Below are 27,215 nucleotides of genomic sequence, written 5' to 3' on the forward strand. Positions count from 1 at the left end.
GCATTTGCAGCAGTGTGGTACTTTGCATGGATGATCGGATCGCCCGCAAGCGCTGCCGCGGGGATCCGATCATCCAGCATGGCGGCCGGAGGTCCCCTCAGCTGGATCTGGCCGTCTCCCGGGGTCTTCTGCTCTGATCTGAGATAGAGCAGACCAGAGCAGAAGAACAGTATTAGCAATCAACTCATTGCAATGAATAGTCCCCTATGGGGACATAAAAAGTGTAAAAAAAAAAAAAGTTAATAAATGTCAAATAAAAGAAGTAAAAAAATGAGAAAAATCCCCTCCCCCAATAAAAAAATAAAACGTTTGTTTTTCCCATTTTACCCCCAAAAAGCGTAATAAAAATAATTAATACACATATTTGGTATCACCGCATGTATAAAAGTCTGAACTAATAAAATATTTTGTTAATCATCCCATACGGTGAACGGCGTAAATGTAAAAAAAAATTTAAAAGTCCAAAATTGCTGCTTTTTTTGTCACATTTTATTCCAAAAAATGTTTTCTAAAAAATGAATACAAAGTTAAACCTAAGCAAAAGTGGTACTGATAAAAACTACAGATCATGGCGCAAAAAATGAGCCCTCATACCGCCCCATATACGGGAAAATGAGAAAGTTATAGGTGGTCAAAATAGGGCAATTTCAAACATACTAATTTTGCTAAAATGGTTTGAGATTTTTATTTAAGCGGTACAATTATAGAAAAGCATATAACATGGGTAACATTTTAATCGTATTGACCCACAGAATAAAGAAAACATGTCATTTTACCGGAAAATGTACAGCGTGAAAACATAACCTTCCAAAATTTGCTAAATTGCGGTTTTCTTTTCAATTTTCCCACATAAATAATATTTGTTTGGTTGCGCCGTACATTTTATGGTAAAATAAGTGATGTCATTACAAAGGAAAATTGTTTTTCCTCCCATACACTTCTACAGGAGGAAAACTGCATCTTGGGAGTGAAGAATAAGGGGGAAGTTTTTTGTGTTTTTTTTTTTGTGTTATCCCAAGTGGATGTGTACGTGTGTAAAAAGTGTACTGCCACCTTGTGATAGTGCCGAGTACTGCAGGCCATCATTCCCTTATGCATTTAGTATGTTCCCTTAGCAGTCCCTGAATAATAATCCTCTCATCTCCATAAATATAAATATATATATATATATATATATATATATATATATATATATATATATATACATACACACACACACACACACACACAGTTCAGCTGATAGCAAGCACATGAGCCCGTTCACTGTGCTCACAGACATTCGCCTATCCTTATACAAAGAACCCAGTATTCTGTATATATCCGTCGTGAGGTGAGATTTCCGAACTCATGCAAAAGTCGAACCGCTCGAGCGGTTCGACTTTTGCATGGGTTCGGAAATCTCACCTCACACCGGCATGGAGACGGTACAGCCGGCCAATCACAGCCTGCCTTACAGAGTACACACATTTCAGAAACCTTCTGCTATTGGCTTGCGACGCTAAGGTCTCTGATGGTTGGAAGAACGATGGGCGGGACTAAGCTCTTCGGGGAAGTGTACGGCTGTGACTGCTATCTACTTCCGGTCCCTTGGCGCACATTCATCCCATGGTCACAGGTTCCGGGCTGTATTGTACCTCAGTTATCCTTTAGTGACCATAGCATCTTATGTGTCCAGCATTAATGTAGCAGCGCTCCTCCAAGATGTGTATCGGGGGTTGTATTCACTGTCCCACACATAAGACTTCCTCACTGCTGTGTACTGTAGTGAACGAGAACTAAGTGTTCCTTCACATCCCCGGTCTAAGGCAGGGACCGGACAGAGCTCACGTGATCTACACCCTATCAGGTACCTGTGTGTATAGTATGGCCCATAGACGAGTGGAGTTCTATTATGTGTGTGATTTCTTTATATTGTATTTTTTTTCTACTTTTTCTAGATTAAACATTTAACTTAAACAATAAGAAAATATCCCACAAGGCTTTCTGGTTCATGCAGTCTCTGGCATCATTATTGTCATCAGCAGAGCGCACATCTGACATCCGATTGTGAGTATTTATAGGGACAGGTATTAATAAGATCTGATCTGTATTCTAAAGCACAGACAGGTGTATGACAGATGTGATCACCAGTCAGTAACCAGTCTGCCCATCCTGGTTTTTTATTATGTGGTATATTACACGAGTGATGGTATTGAGCCTTATGACACATTCCTATTAATGTGGGGAAATCTATTACATTGCTGACAATGTAGAAGATGCTGTATGGTTATGATGTACCTAAAGGCAGGGCTCAAGTCTTGCAGGAACTCATGGGAACTGAGTTCCTGCACTTTTTCCACAGCAGGAACGCAGTTCCTATTAGCAGGAGTCCTGCAGGACCAGTCCATAAAGGGGTATTCCGCCCCTAGACATCTTATCCCAGGGGTCCTGCCACTGGGGACCCCAGCGATCTTGGCTGTGGCACCCCAGACATCCGATGCACAGAGGGAACTTCACTGAATGACTGGCGAAGGGGGGGCAGAAGCTTGTGACATCACGGCCATGCCCCCTTAATGCAAGTCTATTGTAGTGGGCTTGATGGCCGTCATGCCCCCTCCTATAGCCTTGCATTGAGGTGCTGTGGCTGTGACATGACGAGCCTCCGGCTCTGCACCCAACGCTCTAAACGAATGCCGAGTGCAACAGGGAGAACACGTGGGTCCCCAACGGCGGGACCACCGCAATCAGACATCTTATCCCCTCCTTTGGATAGGGGATAAGATGTCTAGGGGCGGAGTACCCCTTTAAGTGAAAATCGTGGGTGAGTTCCCACTCTTTTTTTTCCCAGGACTTGACCCCTGCCTAAAGGGAATCCTATTTATAGAGCCATGTATTGGCGTGACTAGTCAACATAAGCAAAGCAATATTGTGCTGACATGTGTGCTGTATGAGGTTCAAGTTATACACTGACTTTTGTAGGGTGACAGCTTTGATTTTAGGTCTACCAGGACTACCCTTATAGAATGACCCCCCCCCCCCCCCCTACTGCTCTGTACACACTTTGGAAATATTATTGCGAATGTGGAATTTTTGGGTGGCAGAATCCTCCAGTGGAAGCCCATTTGTCAGTGGAACTTGGAATTTCGGCTCTTATTTTTGAATCCTTTGCATATTTGCAGAATCCACATTTAAGAGAGTAATTCAACAAGGAAATTCCTTGCAGAGTTTCCGTCGGCCCTTACTGTGGATTGGCTGGGAAAAAAGTCAAGCCAATGATTCCGTGTTACTCCAATAATGGGAACCTTCAATATCTTTTAGCATTTATCATTAGAATGGCTTAGGGAGAATTGCAGCATCATAGTTGTAGTCTTGTAGAAATTCTTCAATCTGTGCGTTCACAGCTTTTCACACCGCTCCTTTTCTACAATACTTATGCATCCTACAGAGTAAATGGAGGTATGCAGGCATTCTGATGCTGCATATCTTGTTGAGCGGTCCTCTCAAAGTGCTGTTTTTAGTACCTCTGGGGGAAAATTCCATCTGTAATCTGAAACCTCCCACGTAACTATACAAGTGCTGAACACTTAGCTTAGGTTGAAGTTTTAAAGACATTGGGGAGATTTATCAATACCTGTGCAAAGGAAAAGTGGAGCAATTGCCCCGTAGCAACAAAACGGATTGCTTCTTTTATTTTTCAGAGACCTCTATAAAAATTAAAGGCGCAATCTGGTTACTATGGGCAACTGCTCCACTTTTACTTTGCACAGGTTCTGATAAATCTCTCCCATTGTCCCGGCATATTCTCCCATAAATTCTGATAGTGAGCATGGAGTTGCAACTGCATGCTGGGTGGCTGATTCGCTTTGGCAAGCATCTAGTGCCCACCTAGTACTGTGCATAGGTACTGTTCTATTTATGGAGATATGTGCATGATACTCCCTGGGTAGTAGAGGTACCGTATATACTCGAGTATAAGCCGAAGCCCCTAATTTTACCCCAAAAACCCAGGAAAAGTTATTGACTTGACTATAAGCCTAGGGTGGGAAATGCATCATCCCCCCCCTTCATCATCACCACCTGTCAATCCCTTCATCAGTGGTCTTCAACCTGCGGACCTCCAGATGTTGCAAAACTACAACTCCCAGCATGCCCGGACAGCCATCGGCTGTCCAGGCATGCTGGGAGTTGTCGTTTTGAAACCTCTGGAGCTCTGCAGGTTGAAGACCACTGCGGCCTTCGTCATCATCCAGCCCCCCCCCTCCCCCCTTTGTTTTGTACTCACCTCCCCTCGGAGGGAAGTTAGGGTGAGCTGGTCCGGGCCATCTATGCTGCAGGGACCGTCCGGTGGGGATGGTTAGTCGTTGCAGGCTGTCCACTTTCACCGGGGGGGGCCTCTTCTCCGCGCTTCGGGCCCGGAGTAGTGACGTTGCCTTGACGACGACGCACAGGGACGTTGCGCGTGAACGTCCCTGTGCGTCGTCGTCAAGGCAACGTCTCTACTCCGGGGCCGGGCATGAAGCGCAAAGAAGAGGCCACCCCCAGTGAAGATGGACAGCCCGCAACGACTAACCATCCCCACTGGACGGTCCCTGCAGCATAGATGGCCCGGACCAGCTCACCCTAACTTCCTGCCGAGGGGAGGTGAGTACAGAACAAAAGGGGGGGGGGGGGGGCTGGATGATGACAAAGGCCGCAGTGGTCTTCAACCTGCGGACCTCCAGAGGTTTCAAAACTACAACACCCAGCATGCCCGGACAGCCGATGGCTGTCCGGGCTTGCTGGGAGTCTTAGTTTTGCAACATCTGGAGGTCCGCAGGTTGAAGACCACTGATGATGGGATTGACAGGCGGAGAGTTCACTCGAGTATAAGCCAAGGGGGGCGTTTTCAGCACAAAAAATCGTGCTGAAAAACTCGGCTTATACTCGAGTATATACGGTAACCCATTATGTCATATTGAGTGGCAGAGTATGCCTTGGCAACCCTTGTAAAAAATTAAAAATAAATTAAATATTACATGGGTACTTGACTGGATACTCCATCATGGGTATATGTCTGAAAACAATCATCTACGGTATTCTGTAGTATACTGTGATTTAGCTATATACTTTATTGGGCCAAACATTGTCTGTGACTACATTTAGTCTTCTTTACACCAGTGGACTGTGTAGTGAAAGGCATGACCAATTTAAGTAGTTTAAAAGTGTTCTTTTATTTTTCAGGAGTCGGTACCATGGGTGAGAGTTCATGTCTGCAGTATGTCAGCCCATATGCCTTTGAAGCAATGCAAAAAGTGGATGTGGTCCGGTTGGCAGCTCTGAGTGATCCAGAATTGAGACTTCTGCTACCATGTCTGGTCCGCATGGCCTTGTGTGCTCCGGCAGACCAGAGCCAAAGCTGGGCTCAGGACAAAAAGCTGCTTCTGCGGCTTCTATCAGGAGTGGAGGCAGTTAACTCTATTGTGGCCTTGCTCTCTGTAGATTTCCACGCATTAGAGCAGGATGCCAACAAAGAACAACAATTAAGGTATGTTATGTGTTTGAATTTTTTTTGGTTTTTTGTTTTTTCAATCAGATGCATTTACAAAAAAAAATGTTTTTCCTGTACAAAAGAGTAGAATTCCGATTAGTTTGTAATGTGCTTGTGACTGCCGTATTCTTCTTCATAGGCATAAGCTAGGGGGAAGTACTGGAGAAAGTATCTTGGTGTCACAACTTCAGCATGGCCTGACATTGGAATTTGAGCACAGTGATTCTCCTCGTCGGTTACGACTAGTACTTAGTGAGCTGTTGGCAATAATAAATAAGGTATGGATTTCCACTGTCTTGTTATAGACGTTACTAGTAACATTGATAAATAATGTCATTACTTTTCAGCCTGAATTCATGCTGTGTCCTTTCTGCAGATTTTCTTAGCTCTAGGGCAATGGTCTTCAACCTGCGGACCTCCAGATGTTTCAAAACTACAACTCCCAGCATGCCCGGACAGCCGATGGCTGTCCGGGCATGCTGGGAGTTGTAGTTTTGCAACATCTGGAGGTCCGCAGGTTGAAGACCACTGCTCTAGGGCAATGGGTGTTGTTTTTTAACTAGACATTTGACATTTATATTCTAAAGCACAGTTTACGTTCAGTGTAGTTTTAGTGTATTCTGATACAATGTATTCTGATGTTTTTTTTTTTTTTTTTTTTTTTATAATAGGTTGCAGATTCTAATGGTGAATATTTTCTGAAGTCATCTGAGCTCTTTGAAAGCCCTGTGCACATGGAGGAAGCTGCAGATGTACTCTGTATTTTACAAGCTGGTATGGCATTATCTTGCACATGTATTCTATGACACCTTTGAAATACTAGAATCTTTGGAAGTGTTACTGTCATTTTTAAAAAGTTTTGACATGTAGTCCAGACACATTCCGGAGATGCAATCGTGAGTAAAAGCCAGCCGAAGTGCACGGCAGCTAGCCTCACTCCCCAGCTGTCAATTAATTCAGATTTTCTCTTACTGGATTGGTCTATGTAACACCTACAATCCTCCTAGGAAAATTATCTAGCATGAATCATATACCTGGTAACAATAGATACTCACAGTATATACACCTATAATTGTCACCACCATATAATATCAAAAATCAATAAACTTTATTATAGCACAAGCATAGAAAAAACAAAATACAACTGGACAGACACCCCTAACCCATAAAATACATGTACCCCAAAAATTGCATGGGATCCCTGGTCACATCAAATACAATAATGGAGTATGCCAAATAGCTAATAAATCCTCCATACAGCAAAATGATGGTAATGTCTAGAGATGAGCAAACTTACAGTAAATTCGAGTCGTCACAAGGATAAGTCATCAACTGCCGAGCCGAGAAGTTCGTGACGAATCGAATTTACTGCAAGTTCGCTCATCTCTAGTAATGTCCTCAATACATAAATACACAATATTGAAAAATGAGAAACATCAAGCTATTACATTACCTATAGCAGGCATACTTCCAGTGGCCATCCAGGGACCCCGTGAACCCTCAACGGACGTCGTTTTGTGGGTCTCCCCACTTCGTCAGGAGGTATTTTTCAGTCACCAGACTTGCTATTTATGTGTATCTCCACCTATCGGCGCACGAGCCGATCACCGAAATCGCGATTCTGCGGCACCACTGGGCTTCCGCTTCCATGCAAACATGACAGCTTCCGCCCATGGATTAGTCTATGGACTGAAGTAAAAGAGTAGGATTGGGCAGCTGGCCAGGGAGTAAAGAGTGCTGCTGCGCACTTCAGCTGGCTATTGCTGGTGGTGGCAGCGGATCTCAGGACTGAGACCTAGTGTGATCTACACATGAACATTTTTATTTTTTTAGAAATGACACCAACCCTTTAAGCATCTTATCTAGTGCATTGTTGGAAAGGCGAGTTGCTATGTATTGTGTAGAAAGAGGTTGTGTGTACCTTTATTCAAACTCCTTCCCCGGATGCCCATCTCCAGGCTTCTTTTATTATAAGACAGAATATTTTCTTTTATGCCCATTAAATCTAACAGTATGTTTGCTATTTTGCTGTTCCTTTGCATAGAATTGCACACGCTTCTGCCGATCATTGACATGGCTGAAGCTCTCCTCCATGTTCGCAATGGGGCCTGGTTCCTTTGTTTGCTGGTTGCAAATGTTCCGGACAGTTTTAATGAAGGTGAGCTATTTATCACTGCAGACGTCAGACTTTATTTCATCTTTGTTGGTCTCTCTTTCACCTTCACTTTCAGCTTCCTATAGAGTTCTCTGGAATGTGCTGCAAATGTTCAAAACTCTGGATTGCAATGGTGTTTGTTAATGGTGTATTTACATGTTTCACAAAAATAATGTGATAAAAGCCAAATACACCGCTTATGTTTAGATCCCTGTCTCATTTGAAATATAATTTCTAATGGTTTTCCTATAGAACCATAGGTTACTTTTGTGTGTATATGTATTCCATTATAAGTTTTTATACTCATTTGTTTGGATCACTGTGTGTGTGATATCTGTGGAACCACTAACTTTCATGTTATTAGTGCCATCTAATGGTCAGCAAGAAAACTGCTGTATTCAGAATCAATATTCAAGCTGGCCAAACTCATTGATATCAAAGGGGTACTCCGGTGGAAAACTTTATTTTTTATTTTTTTATTAAATCAACTGGTGCCAGAAAGTTAAACAGATTTGTAAATTACTTCTATTAAAAAATGTTGATCCTTCCAGTACTTATTAACTGCTGATTACTACAGTGGAAATTCTTTTCTTTTTGGAACACAGAGTTCTCTGCTGACATCACAAGCACAGTGCTCTCTGCTGACATCTCTGTCCATTTTAGGAACTGTCCAGAGCAGCATATGTTTGATATGGGGATTTTCTCCTACTCTGCACAGTTCTTAAATGGACAAAGGGGTCAGCAGAGAGCACTGTGCTCGTGATGTCAGCAGAGAGCTCTGTGTTCCAAATTTTCCACCGGAGTACCCCTTTAACAGACTTGGTGTATGATCTCAAGTCTGTGATGTTCTCTCCATGTTTGCATGGGTTTCCTCCCACACTTCAAAACATTTTGAAAAGTTTAGATTGTGAGCTCAAATGGGGACAGGGACCAATTTAAGTGTACAACACTGTGGAATCTGTGATCATATATATATGAATTATTATAGTATATGCAAACCTGGCTAAGTGGATCTAAACACTTTGTATTAATGCTTGTAATGTTTATGGAAAAAACAGAGGAACTCTTATGTCTGAATGCTTTGCAGTTTTGTGTTACTGTTTTCCATGTAACACTTTACATACAGTAAGAGGTAACACAGGGAGTAGAGTAACGCATGACTGCAGGATTAGACTAAACAAAAAGCTTGTGTAGATACATGTAGGTCTGCATAGTTGCTCTACATAGAAAATGGTAGGATATTTTTTACACAAGATGAATAATATTTAATTGTAAATTATGTGTTTGTTATGAGTGAGCATAACCTTGAGTACGTAATTATTATCACTAATAGTAATATGACCTGAAAAAACACTAGATGCCAACTTACCCTGGCATTTACAAAGTTTCCTCCACAAAATCACAGTTGACCCATTTTGAGGCTATGTTCATACACAGTATATTAGGCCACAACTGTTTTACGGCTGAAAGAATGGACCAATCAAAATATTGCTGAAAAAAATTGACCAAATAGGTTTTGGTCTATATAGGTCTTTTTATGAGGCTTAAGAAAAAAAATGGCTATAAAATCTGTGTGGGAACATGGCATGACCATGCCGGTATCTATGAACTGTGGAAATATTTTATACATAAATCTAAACACCATTAAATACTCATTGATGTCATCAATATGTTATGTTTTTTTTATAGTTTGTAGGAGCTTGATAAAAAACGGAGAACGCCAAGATGAAGAAAGTGCTGGTGGGAGGCGCAGAACTGAAGCTCTTCGCCAGTTGTGCAAAATGAATCCAGCTCAGGCCCTTAAAGTACGAGGCATGGTGGTAAGTAGTTTAAGCGGTTTTCCTTTTTCCTTTATACTAACAGTTGTCATGCTTCAAAGAAAATTTAAGTGTGTTTTTGGCGTGTGCTTAACTTGTGACAGGTAGAAGAATGTCACCTTCCAGGGCTTGGTGTAGCATTGACATTGGACCATACCAAAAATGAAGCTGGTGATGATGGTGTGAGTAACATGGTGTGCTTCGTAAGCGGGCTACTCCTTGGGACCAATGCAAAAGTTAGGACCTGGTTTGGCACATTTATCCGCAATGGTCAACTGGTAAGAGTTCCATTTGAGAGATATGTATTTTTATTTATTTTTTATATTATTATGATTTATATATTTTTTCTGTACAATAATTATTGTAGATTTAACCTACTGTTGGTAAATTTAATGATAAAATTTCCATAGAACAACCAGATATTTTTTGCATAATTATATTTTTCCATTAATTTCTGCCTCTGTACGAACAATGTTCATTCTGATTTTCACCAGAGAAGACGAGAAAACAGCAGTTCAGTGCTGTGGCAGATGAGGAGACAGCTCCTTTCGGAGTTAATGGGAATTCTTCCAACTGAGAAAAAGCCACAGATATCAGAGGGAGGAGATATTGAGCATGGAGGACCTACATGTTGTGGACTGAAAGAGGAACATGTAGTCAAAGCCAGTGCCCTGCTTCGCCTGTATTGTGCCTTGATGGGAATCGCCGGCCTAAAGTAAATGCCCCTTTCAATTTTCACTGTTGTTAGCTTGTCTGTAATATTGTAACACAGGACTGGGCAAGCTTCGGTCCTATTAAGTATGCCAACCAGTGTCTCCTAGCCACATGGCTGACCAATTTATAAAAACTGTATGTATTTAATACTTTTTCATCCATCAGCTATGTTTTTGCATTGTTTAAATGCAGTGTAAGGGTCTATTCACACAGCAGAATTCCCACTTGCGGAATTAAATCCCATAGACTTCAATGGGATTCCGCACTCCCATTCATACTTCTGAATTTCCGCTTGCAGAATTCCGCAAGTGGAAATTTAAAAGTTTGAATGGGAGTGCAGAATCCTATAGAAATTTATGGGATTTAATTTGAGGGGGAATTCCGCAAGTGGGAATTCTGCTGTGTGAATAGACGTTAAAGGGGTACTCTGCTGCTCAGCGTTTGGAACAAACTGTTCCGAACGCTGGAGCCGGCGCTGGGAGCTCGTGACATCATAGCCCTGCCCCCTCAATGTAAGTCTATGGGAGGGGGCGTGACAGCCGTCACGCCCCCTCCCATAGACTTGCATTGAGGGGACGGGGCTATGATGTGACGAGCTCTCGGCTCCAGCATACGGAACAGTTTGTTCCAAACGCTGAGCACCGGAGTACCCCTTTTAACTGTAAGGTCAGTTTCACTTGGTTTTGCAAACACATTAGTGGTAAGAGGAGCTATTATACTTAGCAGTATTTTGTATCTATGATGTAACAAATAGTATGGGCATGGATGCTTAAACTAAATGGAATACTGTCATGAATAAAGCTAAAAATATTGGTACTGTATGATGGTATTTTTAAGAAATTGCCAACTCCTCAACCGAAGCAGCTTGCTTTTCATTGGCTTTAACCTTTTATTACAGTATTAGTTTTTATCATTTTAGGCCAACAGATGAAGAAGCAGAGCAAGTGCTTCAGCTCATGACCAGCCGTCCTCCTGCCACTCCTGCTGGGGTGCGATTCGTCTCTCTTTCTTTCTGTATGTTGCTGGCGTTTTCCACACTAGTAAGGTGAGATATGCACTAAACGCTTTTCTTTTACACATTTTAACTTAATATAATCTGAGATGTGAAACTGATAGGTCATCCCTAGCATATCTGCAGCAATTTCATTCTCTCGATCAATAGATAGAACCTCAACAATCTCTCATATTGTTGACATACCCCATGTCATAGATTTTTTTTTTTTTAACCGGTTGCCGTCTTAGGACGAGCCATCTCGTCCTGAGACAGCAAGCTGTGTATGGCGCAGGCTCCCAACTCAAGCCCGCACCATGCTGGCCAACCCTCAGCTGATTCCTGTAGCTTACATCATGCCCGCCCCCTCAATGCCAGTTAACATGCGGAGATTGCCGCGGCCAGCTATTAACCCTTTAGATCGCCGCTGTCAACGTTGACAGTGGTGTCTAAAGGGACATTTAAACCTTCCCTCGTTGTCCAATGGGAGCTGGAGGGCTTGCCTCTCCTTCTTTCCTGGCTCTGAGATTGAAGAGTCTGTCTGAACCAGGCTTTATCAACCGAGCGCACAGCATACAGATCAATGTGGTTTTATGGAACCCCATTGATCTGTATGAGGAATCTACTGATTCCTCCTAAAAGTCCCCTAAGGAGACTATAAAAGTGAAAGAAAAAAAAAAAAAATTTTGAATAAAAAGTTTAAAAGAACACCCATTAACCCCTTCCATATTAAAGGTTTGAATCACCCCCCTTTTTCGAAATTCCATATAAAAAAATATGTAAACATATGTGGTATCGCATAAAAAAAATAATCCAAAAAAAATAGATAACCACCATTTACAAAATGTATTTAAATTTTTATTGAAACATAAGTTTACACCTAACAAATACCGATAAAAAACATGTATGCATGATGGAAATGAGAGTAATTCATATAATGAAAAATTAAATGGTAGAAAAATTCACAAAACAATAGTGTGTCACATCTCTTACAAAATAAATATCAAAAGGACATTTTATGTCTAGCAGCATGTGTATAATGTAAACATATATATTACACCATACAAGAATTGCACTTCAATACTATACACAATGTTAACTGTAAACCAAAGCTATATTGCACTTCATGGACATACACTATATTACACTAGTAGTTAAGTGCATATCAAAAAGGTGCTCTAGGAGTTACACATCAATTGTATTGTACTGGTACAAATATAGACTGTGTACGGGCATACATTATATTGCATATACTGTAAGGTGCACATAGAGAAGGTACTGAAAGAAAGTTGTGACCATCAATTATATTGCACTAGTGTTAATATAGACTATATTGTGCAAATAATAATACAAAGTGCAAATGACTATAACATAATGAACAAATACACAAACATCTACACCTCAGTGCTGTTAAAGGGGTTATCCAGGAAAAAACTTTTTTTATATATCAACTGGCTCCAGAAAGTTAAACAGATTTGTAAATTACTTTTACTAAATTCTATAAAAAAAATCTTAATCCTTTCAGTACTTATGAGCTTCTGAAGTTGAGTTGTTCTTTTTTTGTCTAATTGCTCTCTGATGACACGTGTCTCGGGAACCGCCCAGTTTAGAACCAAATCCCCATAGCAAACCTCTTCTACTCTGTGCAGTTCCCGAGACAAGCAGAGATGTCAGCAGAGAGCACTGTTGCCAGACAGAAAACAACTCAACTTCAGCGACTGATAATTATTGAAAGGATTAATATTTTTAAATAGAAGTAATTTACAAATCTGTTTAACTTTCTGAAGCCAGTTGATATATACACTTTATTACACTTTTATACAAAGTCCACACATATATTATTTATATAATTCTTAAAGGTACCGTATATACTCGAGTATAAGCCGAGTTTTTCAGCACGATTTTTCGTGCTGAAAACACCCCCCTCGGCTTATACTCGAGTGAACTCCCCCACCCGCAGTGGTCTTCAACCTGCGGACTTCCAGAGGTTTCAAAACTACATCTCCCAGCAAGCCCGGGCAGCCATCGGCTGTCCGGGCTTGCTGGGAGTTGTAGTTTTGAAACCTCCGGAGGTCCGCAGGTTGAAGACCACTGCGGCCTTCAACATCATCCAGCCCCCTCTCACCCCCTTTAGTTCTGAGTACTCACCTCCGCTCGGCGCTGGTCCGGTCCTGCAGGGCTGTCCGGAGAGGAGGTGGTCCGGTGGCATAGTGGTTCCGGGCTGCTATCTTCACCGGGGAGGCCTCTTCTAAGCGCTTCGGGCCCGGCCTCAGAATAGTCACGTTGCCGTGACAACGACGCAGAGGTGCGTTCATTTTCAACGTACTTATGCGTCATTGTCAAGGCAACGCCTCTATTCCGGGCCGGAAGCGCGGAGAAGAGGCGCCCCCGGTGAAGATAGCAGCCCGGACCACCTCCTCACCGGACCACCTCCTCTCCGGACAGCCCTGCAGGACCGGACCAGCGCCGAGCGGAGGTGAGTACTCAGAAGTAAAGGGGGTGAGAGGGGGCTGGATGATGTTGAAGGCCGCAGTGGTCTTCAACCTGCGGACCTCCGGAGGTTTCAAAACTACAACTCCCAGCAAGCCCGGACAGCCGATGGCTGCCCGGGCTTGCTGGGAGTTGTAGTTTTGAAACCTCTGGAGGTCCGCATGTTGAAGGCCGCAGTGGTCTTCAACCTGCGGACCTCCGGAGGTTTCAAAACTACAACTCCCAGCAAGCCCGGACAGCCGATGGCTGCCCGGGCTTGCTGGGAGTTGTAGTTGTGAAACCTCTGGAGGTCCGCAGGTTGAAGACCACTGAGGGCGAATGATGAGAAGAGGATGATGAAGGGGGGGGGGGGTGTGGGGATGATGAAGGGGGGTGGGGATGATGAAGGGGGGGGGTGTGGGATGATTACAAGGGGATGATGAAGGGGGGATGTGTGGGATGATAAGGGGATGTGTGGGATGATGACAAGGGGATGATGAAGGGGGGATGTGTGGGATGATAAGGGGATGTGTGGGATGATGACAAGGGGATGATGAAGGGGGGATGTGTGGGATGATGACAAGGGGATGATGAGGATGTTAATGACGGGTCTGGATGATGACAGGGGGGATGATGTATTTCCCACCCTAGGCTTATACTCGAGTCAATAACTTTTCCTGGGATTTTGGGTTGAAATTAGGGGTCTCGGCTTATACTCGGGTCGGCTTATACTCGAGTATATACGGTAATACATTTTTGGTGCTACACTATTTTTTTTATTATTTATTGAGGGTGAGGTGGGGGGGCTCGGTGCATGTGTGTCGCTTCCATTGTATGGTATTCATTGTTAGTGTTTGGCTACTTTAACAGCACTGAGGTGTAGACGTTTGTGTATTTGCTCATTATGTGATAGTCATTTGCACTTTGTAGTATTATTATTTGCACAATATAGTCTATATTAACACTAAACAATAGTGGTACCAATAAAAAAAATTCAGATCACGGCGCAAAATATTAGCCCTCATATGTCCCCGTATATGGAAAAATAAAAAGTTATAGGGGTCAGATGATGACAATTTTACACATACTAATTTTGGTGCATGTAGTTATAATTATTATTATTTTTTTTAAAGTAGTAAAATAAAATAAAACCTACATACATTATATATCCTTGTAACCGTATGAACCTACAGAATAAAGATAGGGTGTCATTTTTTTACCGAAAAGTGCACTGCGTAGAATCAGAAGCCCCCAAAAGTTTTTAAAAAAATGCGTTTTTTTCCCCCAATTTTGCCCCACAAATATTTTTTTTCTGGTTTCACCGTAAATTTTGTGGTAAAATTGGTGGCGCAAAAAAACAAGCTGTCGTATGGGTCTGTGTGCAAAATTGAAAGCGTTATGATTTTTAGAAGGTGATGAGGAAAAAACTCTGTGTCCTTAAGGGGTTAAAGTGGGGTTTCCGACATTAAATGTTTGTGTTTTGTTCACGTCATCATGCATTTCAGATCACTAGATCACTTCATGCAGTACTATTAATTGTTACATTTTTTTTATCTTTTTTGTTGCATGTGTACTTCTGTTCTTTTTAAATGTTTTCGCACATAATGCAGTTATAGTGCAAACCTACCGTATATACTCAAGTATAAGCCGAGTTTTTCAGCACGATTTTTCGTGCTGAAAACACCCCCCTCGGCTTATACTCGAGTGAACTCCCCCACCCGCAGTGGTCTTCAACCTGCGGACCTCCAGAGGTTTCAAAACTACAACTCCCAGCGAGCCCGGGCAGCCATCGGCTGTCCGGGCTTGCTGGGAGTTGTAGTTTTGAAACCTCCGGAGGTCCGCAGGTTGAAGACCACTGCGGCCTTCAACATCATCCAGCCCCCTCTCACCCCCTTTAGTTCTGAGTACTCACCTCCGCTCGGCGCTGGTCCGGTCCTGCAGGGCTGTCCGGAGAGGAGGTGGTCCGGTGGCATAGTGGTTCCGGGCTGCTATCTTCTCCGGGGGCGCCTCTTCTAAGCGCTTCGGGCCCGGCCTCAGAATAGTCACGTTGCCGTGACAACGACGCAGAGGTGCGTTCATTGCCAACGTACTTCTGCGTCATTGTCAAGGCAACGCCTCTATTCCGGGCCGGAAGCGCGGAGAAGAGGCGCCCCCGGTGAAGATAGCAGCCCGGACCACCTCCTCACCGGACCACCTCCTCACCGGACAGCCCTGCAGGACCGGACCAGCGCCGAGCGGAGGTGAGTACTGTACAGAACTAAAGGGGGTGAGAGGGGGGCTGGATGATGTTGAAGGCCGCAGTGGTCTTCAACCTGCGGACCTCCGGAGGTTTCAAAACTACAACTCCCAGCAAGCCCGGACAGCCGATGGCTGCCCGGGCTTGCTGGGAGTTGTAGTTTTGAAACCTCTGGAGGTCCGCAGGTTGAAGACCACTGAGGGCGAATGATGAGAAGAGGATGATGAAGGGGGGGGGGTGTGGGGATGATGAAGGGGGGTGATGATGATGAAGGGGGGGGTGTGGGATGATGAAGGGGGGGGTGTGGGATGATTACAAGGGGATGATGAAGGGGGGATGTGTGGGATGATAAGGGGATGATGAAGGGGGGATGTGCGGGATGATAAGGGGATGATGAAGGGGGGATGTGTGGGATGATGACAAGGGGATGATGAAGGGGGGATGTGTGGGATGATAAGGGGATGATGAAGGGGGGGATGTGTGGGATGATGACAAGGGGATGATGATGAGGATGTTAATGACGGGTCTGGATGATGACAGGGGGGGATGAGGTATTTCCCACCCTAGGCTTATACTCGAGTCAATAACTTTTCCTGGGATTTTGGGTTGAAATTAGGGGTCTCGGCTTATACTCGGGTCGGCTTATACTCGAGTATATACGGTACTTGGGTAAAAACCAGCCTAATTTTTCAAGCTATCTTAGCAGCAGCGTGTATTCGGGGAATACTTTATTTATGTCGCACATTTGTTTCAGTACACCAGAACAGGAGCAGTTGATGTTGATGTGGCTCAGCTGGATGATAAAAGAAGAAGCTTATTTTGAAAGGTAAGCCTTTGTGGAAATAAAGTAAGATGCATATATATATATCTATATAATGTTGAATAGTTAGTTGTCAGAGTAATTAAGATTCTAAAATTATTATTAACTTGTCCTTTACAGTACAGCTGGTGTGTCTGCCTCATTTGGAGAAATGCTGCTATTAGTTGCCATGTATTTCCATAGCAACCAGCTGAGTGCCATCATCGATTTGGTCTGTTCCACACTGGGAATGAAGGTAAATAAAGCCATGTTATTTCTGCAGAATTAGGGGTGGTGCATTCTCTCCTAAAGTTATAAGCTTTCCTTGTTCCATAAATCAAACCAGTCTATGATTCCAGTCTTGATAACTGTGGCATATAGGAATATTATATAACATGATTAATGCACCACTATGAGCATGTGTTAATGTAATACAGTGGTCCCTCAACATACGATGGTAAACCGTTCCAAATGGAAAGGGATCCGTGCAATGTAAAGTATAGTACAGTGGTCTACAACCTGCGGACCTCCTAGATGTTGCAAAACTACAACACCCGGCATGCTGGGAGTTGTAGTTTTGCAAAATCTGGAGGTCCGCAGGTTGAAGACCACTGGTATTGGAGGTTATACTCACGTGTCCCTGCTGCTCCGGACCGTCACCTCTGCCCTGGATGTCACCTTCCATCGCTGTCGCCGCGTCCCCGGGGTGTCCCCAACGCTCCGGCAAGGCCTCTGCTTCCCTGGCATCCTCGCTCTCCGTCGCCGCCATCGACGTGATCGCCGCTATTGGATGACGGGACGGCGTGCGCAGCGACGTGATGTCGACGATGGAGAGCGCCGACAATGCAGGGGATCCCGAGGACAGGTAAGTGATCGCCGCTGAAATTGTTCCACTCAAAGAAAGAACATGTTCATTCTTTGAGCAGAATTACACAAGCACTGCATAGCCATCAATTACGCAAGCACTGCATAGCCATTCTGCGAGCGTAGATGCAGCGTCCATTGCTCAGTGTGTACGCACCCTAAGAAGGATTTATTAGGGCACCCACCAATTCCAGGGAGTGCTGTACATACTGCATTGATTGGTTCAGCTAGGCAGTTATATGGAGGCAGCTGAATCTTCACTGTCTACAAATTCTGAGTGGTCTTTGGGAGAGCTGGATGACAGCCCCTTTGGATGCATATGTAATATTTTGTAGTATGCATCCCTATTCTCTGAAAACCATTAGGTGTGATTGTTTAGACAGGGCTGTGGAAAGTATAACTGGGTTATTTTTCCTTTTCAGATTGTCATTAAGCCAAGTTCTCTTAGTAGAATGAAGACTATTTTCACTCAGGAGATATTTACAGAACAGGTTAAGTCTTATCTTTTATTATGGATATATATGTGTGTATTGTTTCCACTCCAAATTTATGGTGAAATGATTGTCTTTCCACTTTAGTAATATGTCCTCAACATGCGCTGTCACCAATGCCTTTAGTATGATTTGCAACAATTAGGTTGTGAAGGCCTTGAGACAGCTCTTTGCTTTTACCCATCATGAGATGTGTCTTGTGTGACACCTTAACAACCCTTTTTCATTTCACATAATGTGAGTAGTATAGACAGAATTGCAGTGGCGCTCTTGTCTTTTATGAACAGTCCACATTTCTTTATTGGAACACCATCACACAACAAGTAATGCATGGAGGGAGCGGACAGAAGGGACGACCGTTTCATAGCTCTCTGCTCCTTGGAACCAGTCAAAGCAACATTGAGCTGCAAAATGGTCATTGTCCTTTCTGTCTGCTCCTTCAGTACATTACCTGTTATTTCATGATTTTCCAATAATGAAATATGGATTCTTTATACAAGACGTGAGTGCAGCTACTATTTTATGTAACTGTATGAGTGGCAGAGCACCAGTATGTCTGTGTATAAACTTAATGAATTTGTGGATTCACCTCATTAGTGAACCAGATGTTGAGGGCAGTGAGGAAATACCACCACAAATGTTAGTTGTTTTTTTTATTAAATTTTTTTTTGTTTACATAATTTTTATTTCTTTTTTTAGAAAAAAATGGAAAAGGGGGGGTTTAGTTTAAACTTTTTTACTTGTACATTCTACGTCCTCTTAGGGTTTAAAAAAAAAAAAATCCTTTTTTCAGGTGGTCACAGCCCATGCGGTTCGAGTCCCTGTTACAAGCAATCTGAGTGCAAATATTACTGGTTTTCTACCAATTCACTGTATATATCAGCTTTTAAGAAGTCGAGCTTTCACCAAGCACAAAGTGTCAATAAAGGTAAGAGGTTTCTAATGTCTGAAGCTATTTACTTCTTTAGTTAGAAACTGTAAGTGTCTAGTATGTTTTAGGTGAATTTGCGCTTTGGTTTATACAGCAACAATTGCTGGAAATCCACTTTGTGAGGGGGAAAAAAAGGTGGGGGTGGGGGAGGGGGGTTGCATGTCAGTAGCCTGGATGTGGGACATAGGGTACAGAAAACTGAAGCCATGCTTTGTATTTCTACTTTTGGATTCCAGGGTGGATTTTTCTAATAGAAATATAACTTGAAGGTAGGGTCACATGTAGCGTATACACAGCGTATTTCTTGCTGTGAAAATCTGCTGCACTGTGGGAAATACACTAGGATCAGTGTGCCAAAGATGACTTCTCATAATTGATCCCTTGTTTCAGGACTGGATCTACACTCAGATATGTGAGACAACTACTCCTCTTCATCAACAGCTGATTCCACTCATTGATGTTTACATTAACTCAATCATCACTCCAGCATCAAAGTCCAGCCCAGAAGCCACCAACAAACCAATCACAGAACAAGAAATATTAAAGGTTTTTCAGGGTCACACAGGAGAGAATTTTCGTCAAAATCAACGTAACAAAATTACTACTCAGTTGCTTTTACTCTATTACCTTCTTTCTTATGAAGAAGCTTTACTGGCTAATTCAAAAGCCTTAGGTAAGTGAATTTTAGTTGCTTAGGTTGGTACAAAAGTTATTATTCAATATTCTGCTTTTGTGGGGGTATAAAAGCAAACCTTAGCTTTTCTGGAGCTGAAGGTGATTGCCATACCGCTAAAATTGCCTTTCTTCCTCTGCAAAGTCTCGAGGCGTAGCGAGCTACTCAAGTGCCACAGCCTGGCATGCTTCTTTCTCTTTGTCTGACTGTTTTGATTGCAGGGGGTTCAACCACTGTGACCCCCCCACCTCCTCCACCACCACCACCAATAACAAGGATCCTGTGTCCCCTGTCTGAATGGAGCGCTCAGATAGTTATCATAAGTAACAAGTATGCCCTAAGTCTTGAATCAGTCTTGTTCAGTAGAATGATCTTACTTTTTGAAGTATGTTACTGTGTTTATATTTAACTCCTTAAGGACTCAGCCCATTTGGGCAATTATATTTTTACATTTTCGTTTTTTCCTCCTTGCCTTCTAAAAATCATAACTTTTTATATTTTCATCCACAGACTAGTTTGAGGGCTTGTTTTTTGCATGACCAGTTGTCCTCTGTAATGGCATCACTCACTTTACCATGTATGGCGCAACCAAAAAAAATACTATTTGTGGGGAAATTGATAAGAAAACCGCAATTTTGCTAATATTGGAAGGTTTTGTTTCATGCTGTACCTTTTACGGTAAAATAGACCTGTTTTCTTTCTTTTATGGGTCAATACGATTAAAATGATACCCTTGATTACATACTTTTCTAATATTATACCACTTTAAAAAAATTGCAAACTTTTTAACCAAATTAGTGCATTTAAAATCCCTCTATTTTGCTGACCTATAACTTTTTCATTTTTCCGTATAAGCGGTGGTATGAGGGCTAATTTTTTGCGCCATGATCTGTAATTTTTTTGATACCACATTTACATATATAAAACTTTTAATACATTTTTCTAAAATTTTTTGGGAATAAAATGTTATAAAAAAGCAGGAATTTTTTTTTTACGTTCACGCCATTCACCGTATGGGATAATTAACATTTATATTTTAATAGTTCGGATATTTACGCACACGGCGATACCAAATATGTTTATCGGCTATCTTCTGCTCTGATCTGCTTGATCTCAGACCAGAGCAGAAGACGATGGGAGACGGATGTAGGCAGGTGAGGGGACTTCCGTCTGCCATTACAGATGAATGCATCGCTGTGGGGGATCAGATCGTCCTCATTAAGTGCCGCACTTCTGCAGATGCCGTGATCTGTATTTATCACAGCATCTGAGGGGTTAATGGCAGACATCCATGTTATCGCTGATGTCAGCCATAATCGGCGGGTCCCTGGCTGCTAATAGCACCTGGGACCTGCCGTGCATGACCTCAGCATTGCTCCTATGCTCTAGGTTATGTATAGGACGTAAATATACGTCCTGGTGTGTTAAGTACCACCTCACCAGGACGTACATTTACGTCCTGCATCGTTAAGGGGTTAAATCTAATTTACATAAAAAACCAAAACTGTAGTTTTCAAATTATTAGATAGTTTTCAAATAAAAGATATACAAAGCAATAATCTGGAAAAAATATATTTCTTTCTGGTGTAATTACAGCGGCCATGCAGAAAAAACCAAAGTCTTACCCTTCATTATTAATGGATCAGATTCCAATAAAATACCTTATAAGACAAGCACAAGGCTTACAACAAGAACTTGGAGGTAAGTGATTGTATGCAAATGTATGTTTTTGGTCTATTTGATATATTCTGCATGGTAACAGCATATCTATATGTTGTGCACTCAAATGCTGTCATTAAATGCTCTTCATATCTGCCACCATGATCACAACTTTGTTTTACATTTCCAAAAACGCTAATTTACTGTAAATATAAATTGTCAACGATCTCAACAGCTAATATTGCATAAATTATTGTGTGATCCTAAAACAGGAAATACTGTGAATGTAACTATATGTTACAGCTTAAAACACTGTTGGCAACATTGGAGAGACTAGCAAAGGATTTGGGCAGAGTACATCACCTTACTTTACTGCTTTCTGTTCCCAGGCTTACACTCTGCCCTGCTGCGCTTGCTTTCCACAAACTATCCCCATCTATGCATTGTGGATGACTGGATATGTGAGGAGGAAATTACTGGTACAGATGCTCTTTTAAGGAGGATGTTGATGACAAATTCTGCCAAAAATCATTCCCCAAAACAGCTACAGGATGGTAAGTTTAATAAATATGTATAGGAGAGTGTGAAAACTGTGGTGGAATGGAAAAATTGCAACTTTACTTTGGCAAATATTTAATGTTTCCCTTTTTTTCTATTTTATTTTTTCTTTAAAGGAAAACTGTCACATATTTTCTCCCGCACTATCCACTGGTATTGGTGGATAGTGCGGGAGACGCTGATTAAAACGAGCCCTACCTTGGTCTGATCCGCGCCGCCGTTCGCCCGCACTTGTAGTTTTAATCTCTGTGTATATCCGGCTGTAAATGGTAAAGGCGGTGCTTCTGCGGGCTAACGGACACTGACGGTGCTGGGGGCAGGGCATTATCGGCTTATCGGCAAGGTAATTGCCGATACCGATAATGCCCAAAATTGTGATTATCGGCCGATAATATCGGCCATACCGATAATTGGTCGACCCCTACTGAGTGATACTTGCAAAGTATCCTGGGGGGCACTGCAGGAGACTACAATAACTTTAAAGGGGTTTCCCGAATTACAAAATCAAAGCTGAATTCTTAAAAATAACAGCCCTACTCTTGTATTAGGGTTGTGTGTGGTATTGCAGCTCCACTCCTTTGAAGTGAATAAAGCTAAGTTATAATACCTTACACAACCTGTGGGCAGGTGTGGTGCTATTTTTGAAAGAAGTTAACTTTGTTTTTCTATTCCGGGATAACCCTTTTAATGCCCCAATTGTGGTCAGTGATGGACTAAGTACGGGCTAATCCCCTCATGTACACACTTATTTTGCAGGACTTTTTGCTACTTCCCTTGTGTACACATTTTGCATGGTCTGATGCACTATTGAATACGTCTAAATAAACATGTAAGTGTGGGAAGTGGCCTCAGTGTATACACAATCTGATTAAAGTAAATAAGGGGCCTAGTGCAGTGTGTTGTAGCATACAACAACATCCTTTAATGGATGGCAAGATGACCTATACTTGACAAACTTAATTAACGCAGTGTGAACTTAGCTTTATTCATGTATAATGTTTTTTAGTTTTTAGTGTTTATAGGTATGTTTTTTTTTGTTTTTTGCGAAGCATTTTTACAGCTTCAGAGCAGCCATACACAGGTGATGCAAATTCTAGAGCACTTGACTCTGCTTAGTGCCAGTGACCTCATCCCATATGCAGAAGTTCTCACTGCCAATATGAGTCTACTACTGAATGTTGGTGTTCCACGCAGGATACTACAGACAGTCAATAAGCTTTGGATGACCCTGAACACTGTAATGCCAAGAAGGTAATATCTATAGCTTTTCAGTTTGGCTATTGCTACATTTAAGTTATTCTTTTCTGTATTTGTATATTTCAGACACTTATGAACTACTCTAAAATCAATTATATATTTATTTTTATTAATTTTTTTTACTGTTTTTTTGCACTACTCAAACAAAAGCATACTAAATTGTGGGCTAAAGGCTAGGACAGGAGTGTCTGATTGTGTGAGAACATCATAGCAAGTAGAGCCTGCATCTTGCAGCTCAGTTGGGGGGGGGGGTGAGTTAAACTGCTGTAAAATAAATGATACAGATGACTATGAAGTCAGGGATACTGTTTGTACACAAGTCAAAAATAGACATGTGTTGAAAGTTAAAATATGAATAGAATTTTTAGTTATCTATGGCAAAGTTTGTTTGTGCTTTAACATTTGTGTTTGATGACTTTGTTTTTTGAAATATCGCTCTTTAGTAGATGCTATACTGTAGATAATTTTGTATTTACCATGAATATTTTCATTCTTTAAATTTGTTACATTATTGTTCATTTCATCAGCTTTGATTATATAATCTGAATCCCACTTTAGACAACAGCTCAATAAATAGGATTTTTTTTTTTGCTTGTATCATTGGGGGACACAGAAAACTGTGGGTATAGGCTGCTGCCACAAGGTAGTGGACATAGAGCTGAAAATTTTAGCTCTTTAGCTCACCTTACCAGGAGTGGAGATACGGAGTATCTATAAGGCCACTGGTGGCAAATGCTCTGGCTCAAGAAATCTGGTTCTCTTCACCTTCTTTTTTGTTTTTTTCTAGCCCCTATTTTAAGGGGGAAATGTGAAGAGGAATAAGGAAACTAGGCTTCTAGCCATGTTCTTACTGGTGCTACATCCTCAAGCCCTTAAAGTTAGGTCCCACAAGATCCTCCCTTGCATATAGGTCTCTCCTTACTTTGGTTCAGTCTAATGTCCAAGACATGGGTCTGCAAAGTAGACACTTGGAACTACAAAATTAAGTTTGTCCCCATGCCTCCTGTCTACTTATTTTTCTGTAGCATTTTTGTAGTCCTATTCATGCCTCAGTCCTTGATCGTTTTTTATTTTTCAAGGTTTCATGCTTTTAGATGTAGCCATGTTAGATTCAGGGCATCTGAGTATGTTAAGTCCATCAGCACTTCCCAAGGTTTATCTGTTTAATCTAATTTGTCAGTGTGCCGCTTTCTCCTGAGGCCTGAGATTGCACCTCTTGAACCCACGAATGTGCTTTTCATGATGGCTCTTCTTCACTCCAGAAGGATTTGGACATATGTAACAAGGACACTATTGCTCTTCCCACTGTCCATTCAGTAGGATAACGTTCCTAGTCATGGTACACATTCCTTTCATCAAAAACCCACATTGTTGGTTGATTTTGGCCCATAGTGATTGATCTTCAGCCTTGCCATGGAATAAGGATGTTCTTTTTGCTAGTCAATCTTCCCAGTAGAGACTAACATCTACAGTATGGGACACCCCTTGAGGTGGAGGGGGAGATTTTAAGTTTTTGTTTATTTATTTTTTTCTTCTATGGACTTTCCTGCTAGAAGGACATCTAACTATATTAAAACCTCCAGGCGGGTCTTGCAGTGCTGTGGTGTTGCCAGGATCATATTGTGTGCTGTTCTCTTACTGAGGAATATTACAGCTTTATCTGCAGTCTGGCATAGGTTTGGGCTACTAGATATCAGACTTCCCCCAGTAGAAAATGTGTGAACCCAGGAGAAGTGGTCTCTTTAACCTTTTGGCTTGTATAATGGACACTTCTGTTATTCCTTGGGATAAGCTCAACCTCCTGTAAATCCTACAATATTGTGAATAACATAACTGATCAAATTAATGTTTTTTTCATTCCATGCATTAGAAGTGGAATCCTTACCTTGTTCTGACATAATACCTGCTTGTTTTTCTACAAGGAACCCAGGATTCTATCCAATTGCCTCCATATGCGAGGCGTTGGATAGGTTCCAGGAATTAATCAAGCAGGATTTGGTTAATTTGCATAGAGAAACCTTACTGCGCAATTGCAAAGTTTGAACATCAATCTAACTGAACGTTCTGCTTTGTCTGTGCTGTGCAACAACCACGATCTTGTGGTGCGCAGTGCAGACAAAGATGGTTCTGTGGTCCTACTTAATGCAGGCTTATACAAAAAAAAAAATGAATGAGGAGTTGCTTATTGACGTGACTACATATAGAAAAATCACCTCCGATCCCACTAATGCCATTCAAATAAAATGAAGTGTTTGTTAAATGATGGACAGGCTATGGGGGTCCTTGATCAGAGAACTGCGGAATATCTATATGTAAACCACCCAGTCAACCATATCTTCCATATGTTGCCTAAGGTTCACAAGGGGTTCCCCCCCCCCCTTATTGTAGCAGGGATAGATGAGAAATTGGGTGGATGGATATTTGCAACCTCTTACTAAAATCACAGTTTTTTATTAGGGATACTAAACACCTTCTGGGCATACTTGACACAGTATGCTGGACTGACTAGCTTAAGTGGGGCACTTGTTATGTCACATTACGGCCTGTCTGCATTACAGTACTTTTTGGATCACTACAGTACATATTTACTAAAATAATCTTTGTTTATGGCGGTGGAGTTTCTACTCGCTGATAATTTTTTTGTGTTTCGCGGACAATTCTATTTGCAAACGAGGGGGGCCTCTATGGGGGCGAAGTACCCCCCCCCCCCTCGTTTGCAAATTTATTTATGTCCGTTCTTGAAGAAAAACATTTTTTCTTTATCCAATCCATTTATTGAACATTTGCACTGGTTAGGGTGTTATATTGATGACTTGGTAGTGATCTGGAAAGGAGAAAAGGAGGAATATGATGCCTTCATTGAGTATTTAAATCATAATGCCATGAATTTGAGTTTCACGTCATGTTATGGACCTAATGAAATTCCATTTCTTGACGTGATCCTCACCAGCCAAGATGGATCTGTAGTGGTCAAACTGTACAGAAAACCCATAGCTGGCAACACTATTTTGCTGAAAAAAATCATGTCATCTGGAACATGTAACCAATAATATCCCCTATGGAAAATTTAATAGACTAAAGAAGGAATTGCTCTGCTATAGACATATTTAATAATGAAGCCAAAAAACTTACCGATCGTCTTCTCCAAGGCGGTTATTATAAACAAAACATTGAAAGTGCTAAGATTCAACCCCTGTCTCTGAACTGACAGGATTTAATCTCTTGGAATAAAACACCAGACAAGTGCAAACAGAAGGAGAATAAAACTTTATTTTTTATTTTTTTTATACATCCTACAGTAGACAGTTCACGCAAATTAAACAGATTGGACAACACTACATTCCTATTGTAGAATATGATAATATTTTGAAACAAATAGTGAATGAAGGTATAAACTGTGTATCCAAAAAAGCTCCCTCTTTGAGTAATCTTCTTTCCCCCAGTGAATTTAACTAATTTCAACCTACAACTTCTCATTGACTTACTTGTAAGGGTAATTATGGTATCTTCCTCCTGCGCCACATTCCCTGGTATCTGCCTTCCATGGACACCTTTTACGAAGGTCATGACTTTTAACTAATTTTCACAAACCATGCTGAGGGCCATCACAGAAGTCATGCTAACATTGGTATGAAGTGAAACCGCTTCCTCTTTGTTTTAAAGGGGTACTCCGGCCCTAAGGCATCTTATCCCCTATCCAAAAGATAGGTGATAAGATGTCTGATCACGGGGGTCCTGCAGCGCTGGGGATCCCTGCTATCTTGCATTCAGTACCCACCCCTGGGAGCTGCGCGCAGCGCTGCAGCCTCTGAGTCTGTGGGGTCACGACTATAGGGTCGGAGTATTGTAATGTCACAACTCCGCCCCCGCAGTGCAAGTCTATGGAAGGGTGTGTGACAACAGCTGGACCCCCGCGATCAGACATCTTCTCCCCTATCCTTGGGATAGGGGAGAAGAGGTCTTAGGGCCAGAGTACCCCTTTAAGCCTTTGCTCCTGCAGGGATTGGTTTTAGTACTTCACTGTCGTTTCCTTGAAGGCCTTGTTTTTGCGCATTGGCTTCTGCAGTACAACAATATGACCTACATCTTTTACAT

At 42.0% G+C, this 27,215-nt stretch overlaps 1 protein-coding gene across 1 annotated transcript in view; it reads left to right on the top strand.

Annotated features, from left to right (window-relative positions):
- The first annotated feature begins 1,553 nt into the window (after positions 1-1,553).
- The window catches only part of INTS2 (integrator complex subunit 2), a 44,750-nt gene continuing 19,088 nt past the window's right edge, over positions 1,554-27,215 (top strand). Inside the window, exons 1-18 of the mRNA XM_056556698.1 lie at positions 1,554-1,846; positions 1,938-2,046; positions 5,200-5,503; positions 5,646-5,784; positions 6,178-6,280; positions 7,551-7,664; positions 9,351-9,481; positions 9,583-9,756; positions 9,973-10,193; positions 11,112-11,237; positions 16,643-16,714; positions 16,829-16,943; positions 17,974-18,042; positions 18,836-18,970; positions 19,364-19,646; positions 21,243-21,347; positions 21,695-21,859; positions 22,913-23,114. Of these exons, the coding sequence (XP_056412673.1) occupies positions 5,211-5,503; positions 5,646-5,784; positions 6,178-6,280; positions 7,551-7,664; positions 9,351-9,481; positions 9,583-9,756; positions 9,973-10,193; positions 11,112-11,237; positions 16,643-16,714; positions 16,829-16,943; positions 17,974-18,042; positions 18,836-18,970; positions 19,364-19,646; positions 21,243-21,347; positions 21,695-21,859; positions 22,913-23,114 (2,447 nt within the window). The 5' untranslated portion in view covers positions 1,554-1,846; positions 1,938-2,046; positions 5,200-5,210. The remainder of the gene's footprint in view (positions 1,847-1,937; positions 2,047-5,199; positions 5,504-5,645; positions 5,785-6,177; positions 6,281-7,550; positions 7,665-9,350; positions 9,482-9,582; positions 9,757-9,972; positions 10,194-11,111; positions 11,238-16,642; positions 16,715-16,828; positions 16,944-17,973; positions 18,043-18,835; positions 18,971-19,363; positions 19,647-21,242; positions 21,348-21,694; positions 21,860-22,912; positions 23,115-27,215) is intronic.

This window comes from Hyla sarda, chromosome 2 (assembly GCF_029499605.1).
Source record: "Hyla sarda isolate aHylSar1 chromosome 2, aHylSar1.hap1, whole genome shotgun sequence".
Lineage (NCBI taxonomy): Eukaryota > Metazoa > Chordata > Amphibia > Anura > Hylidae > Hyla > Hyla sarda.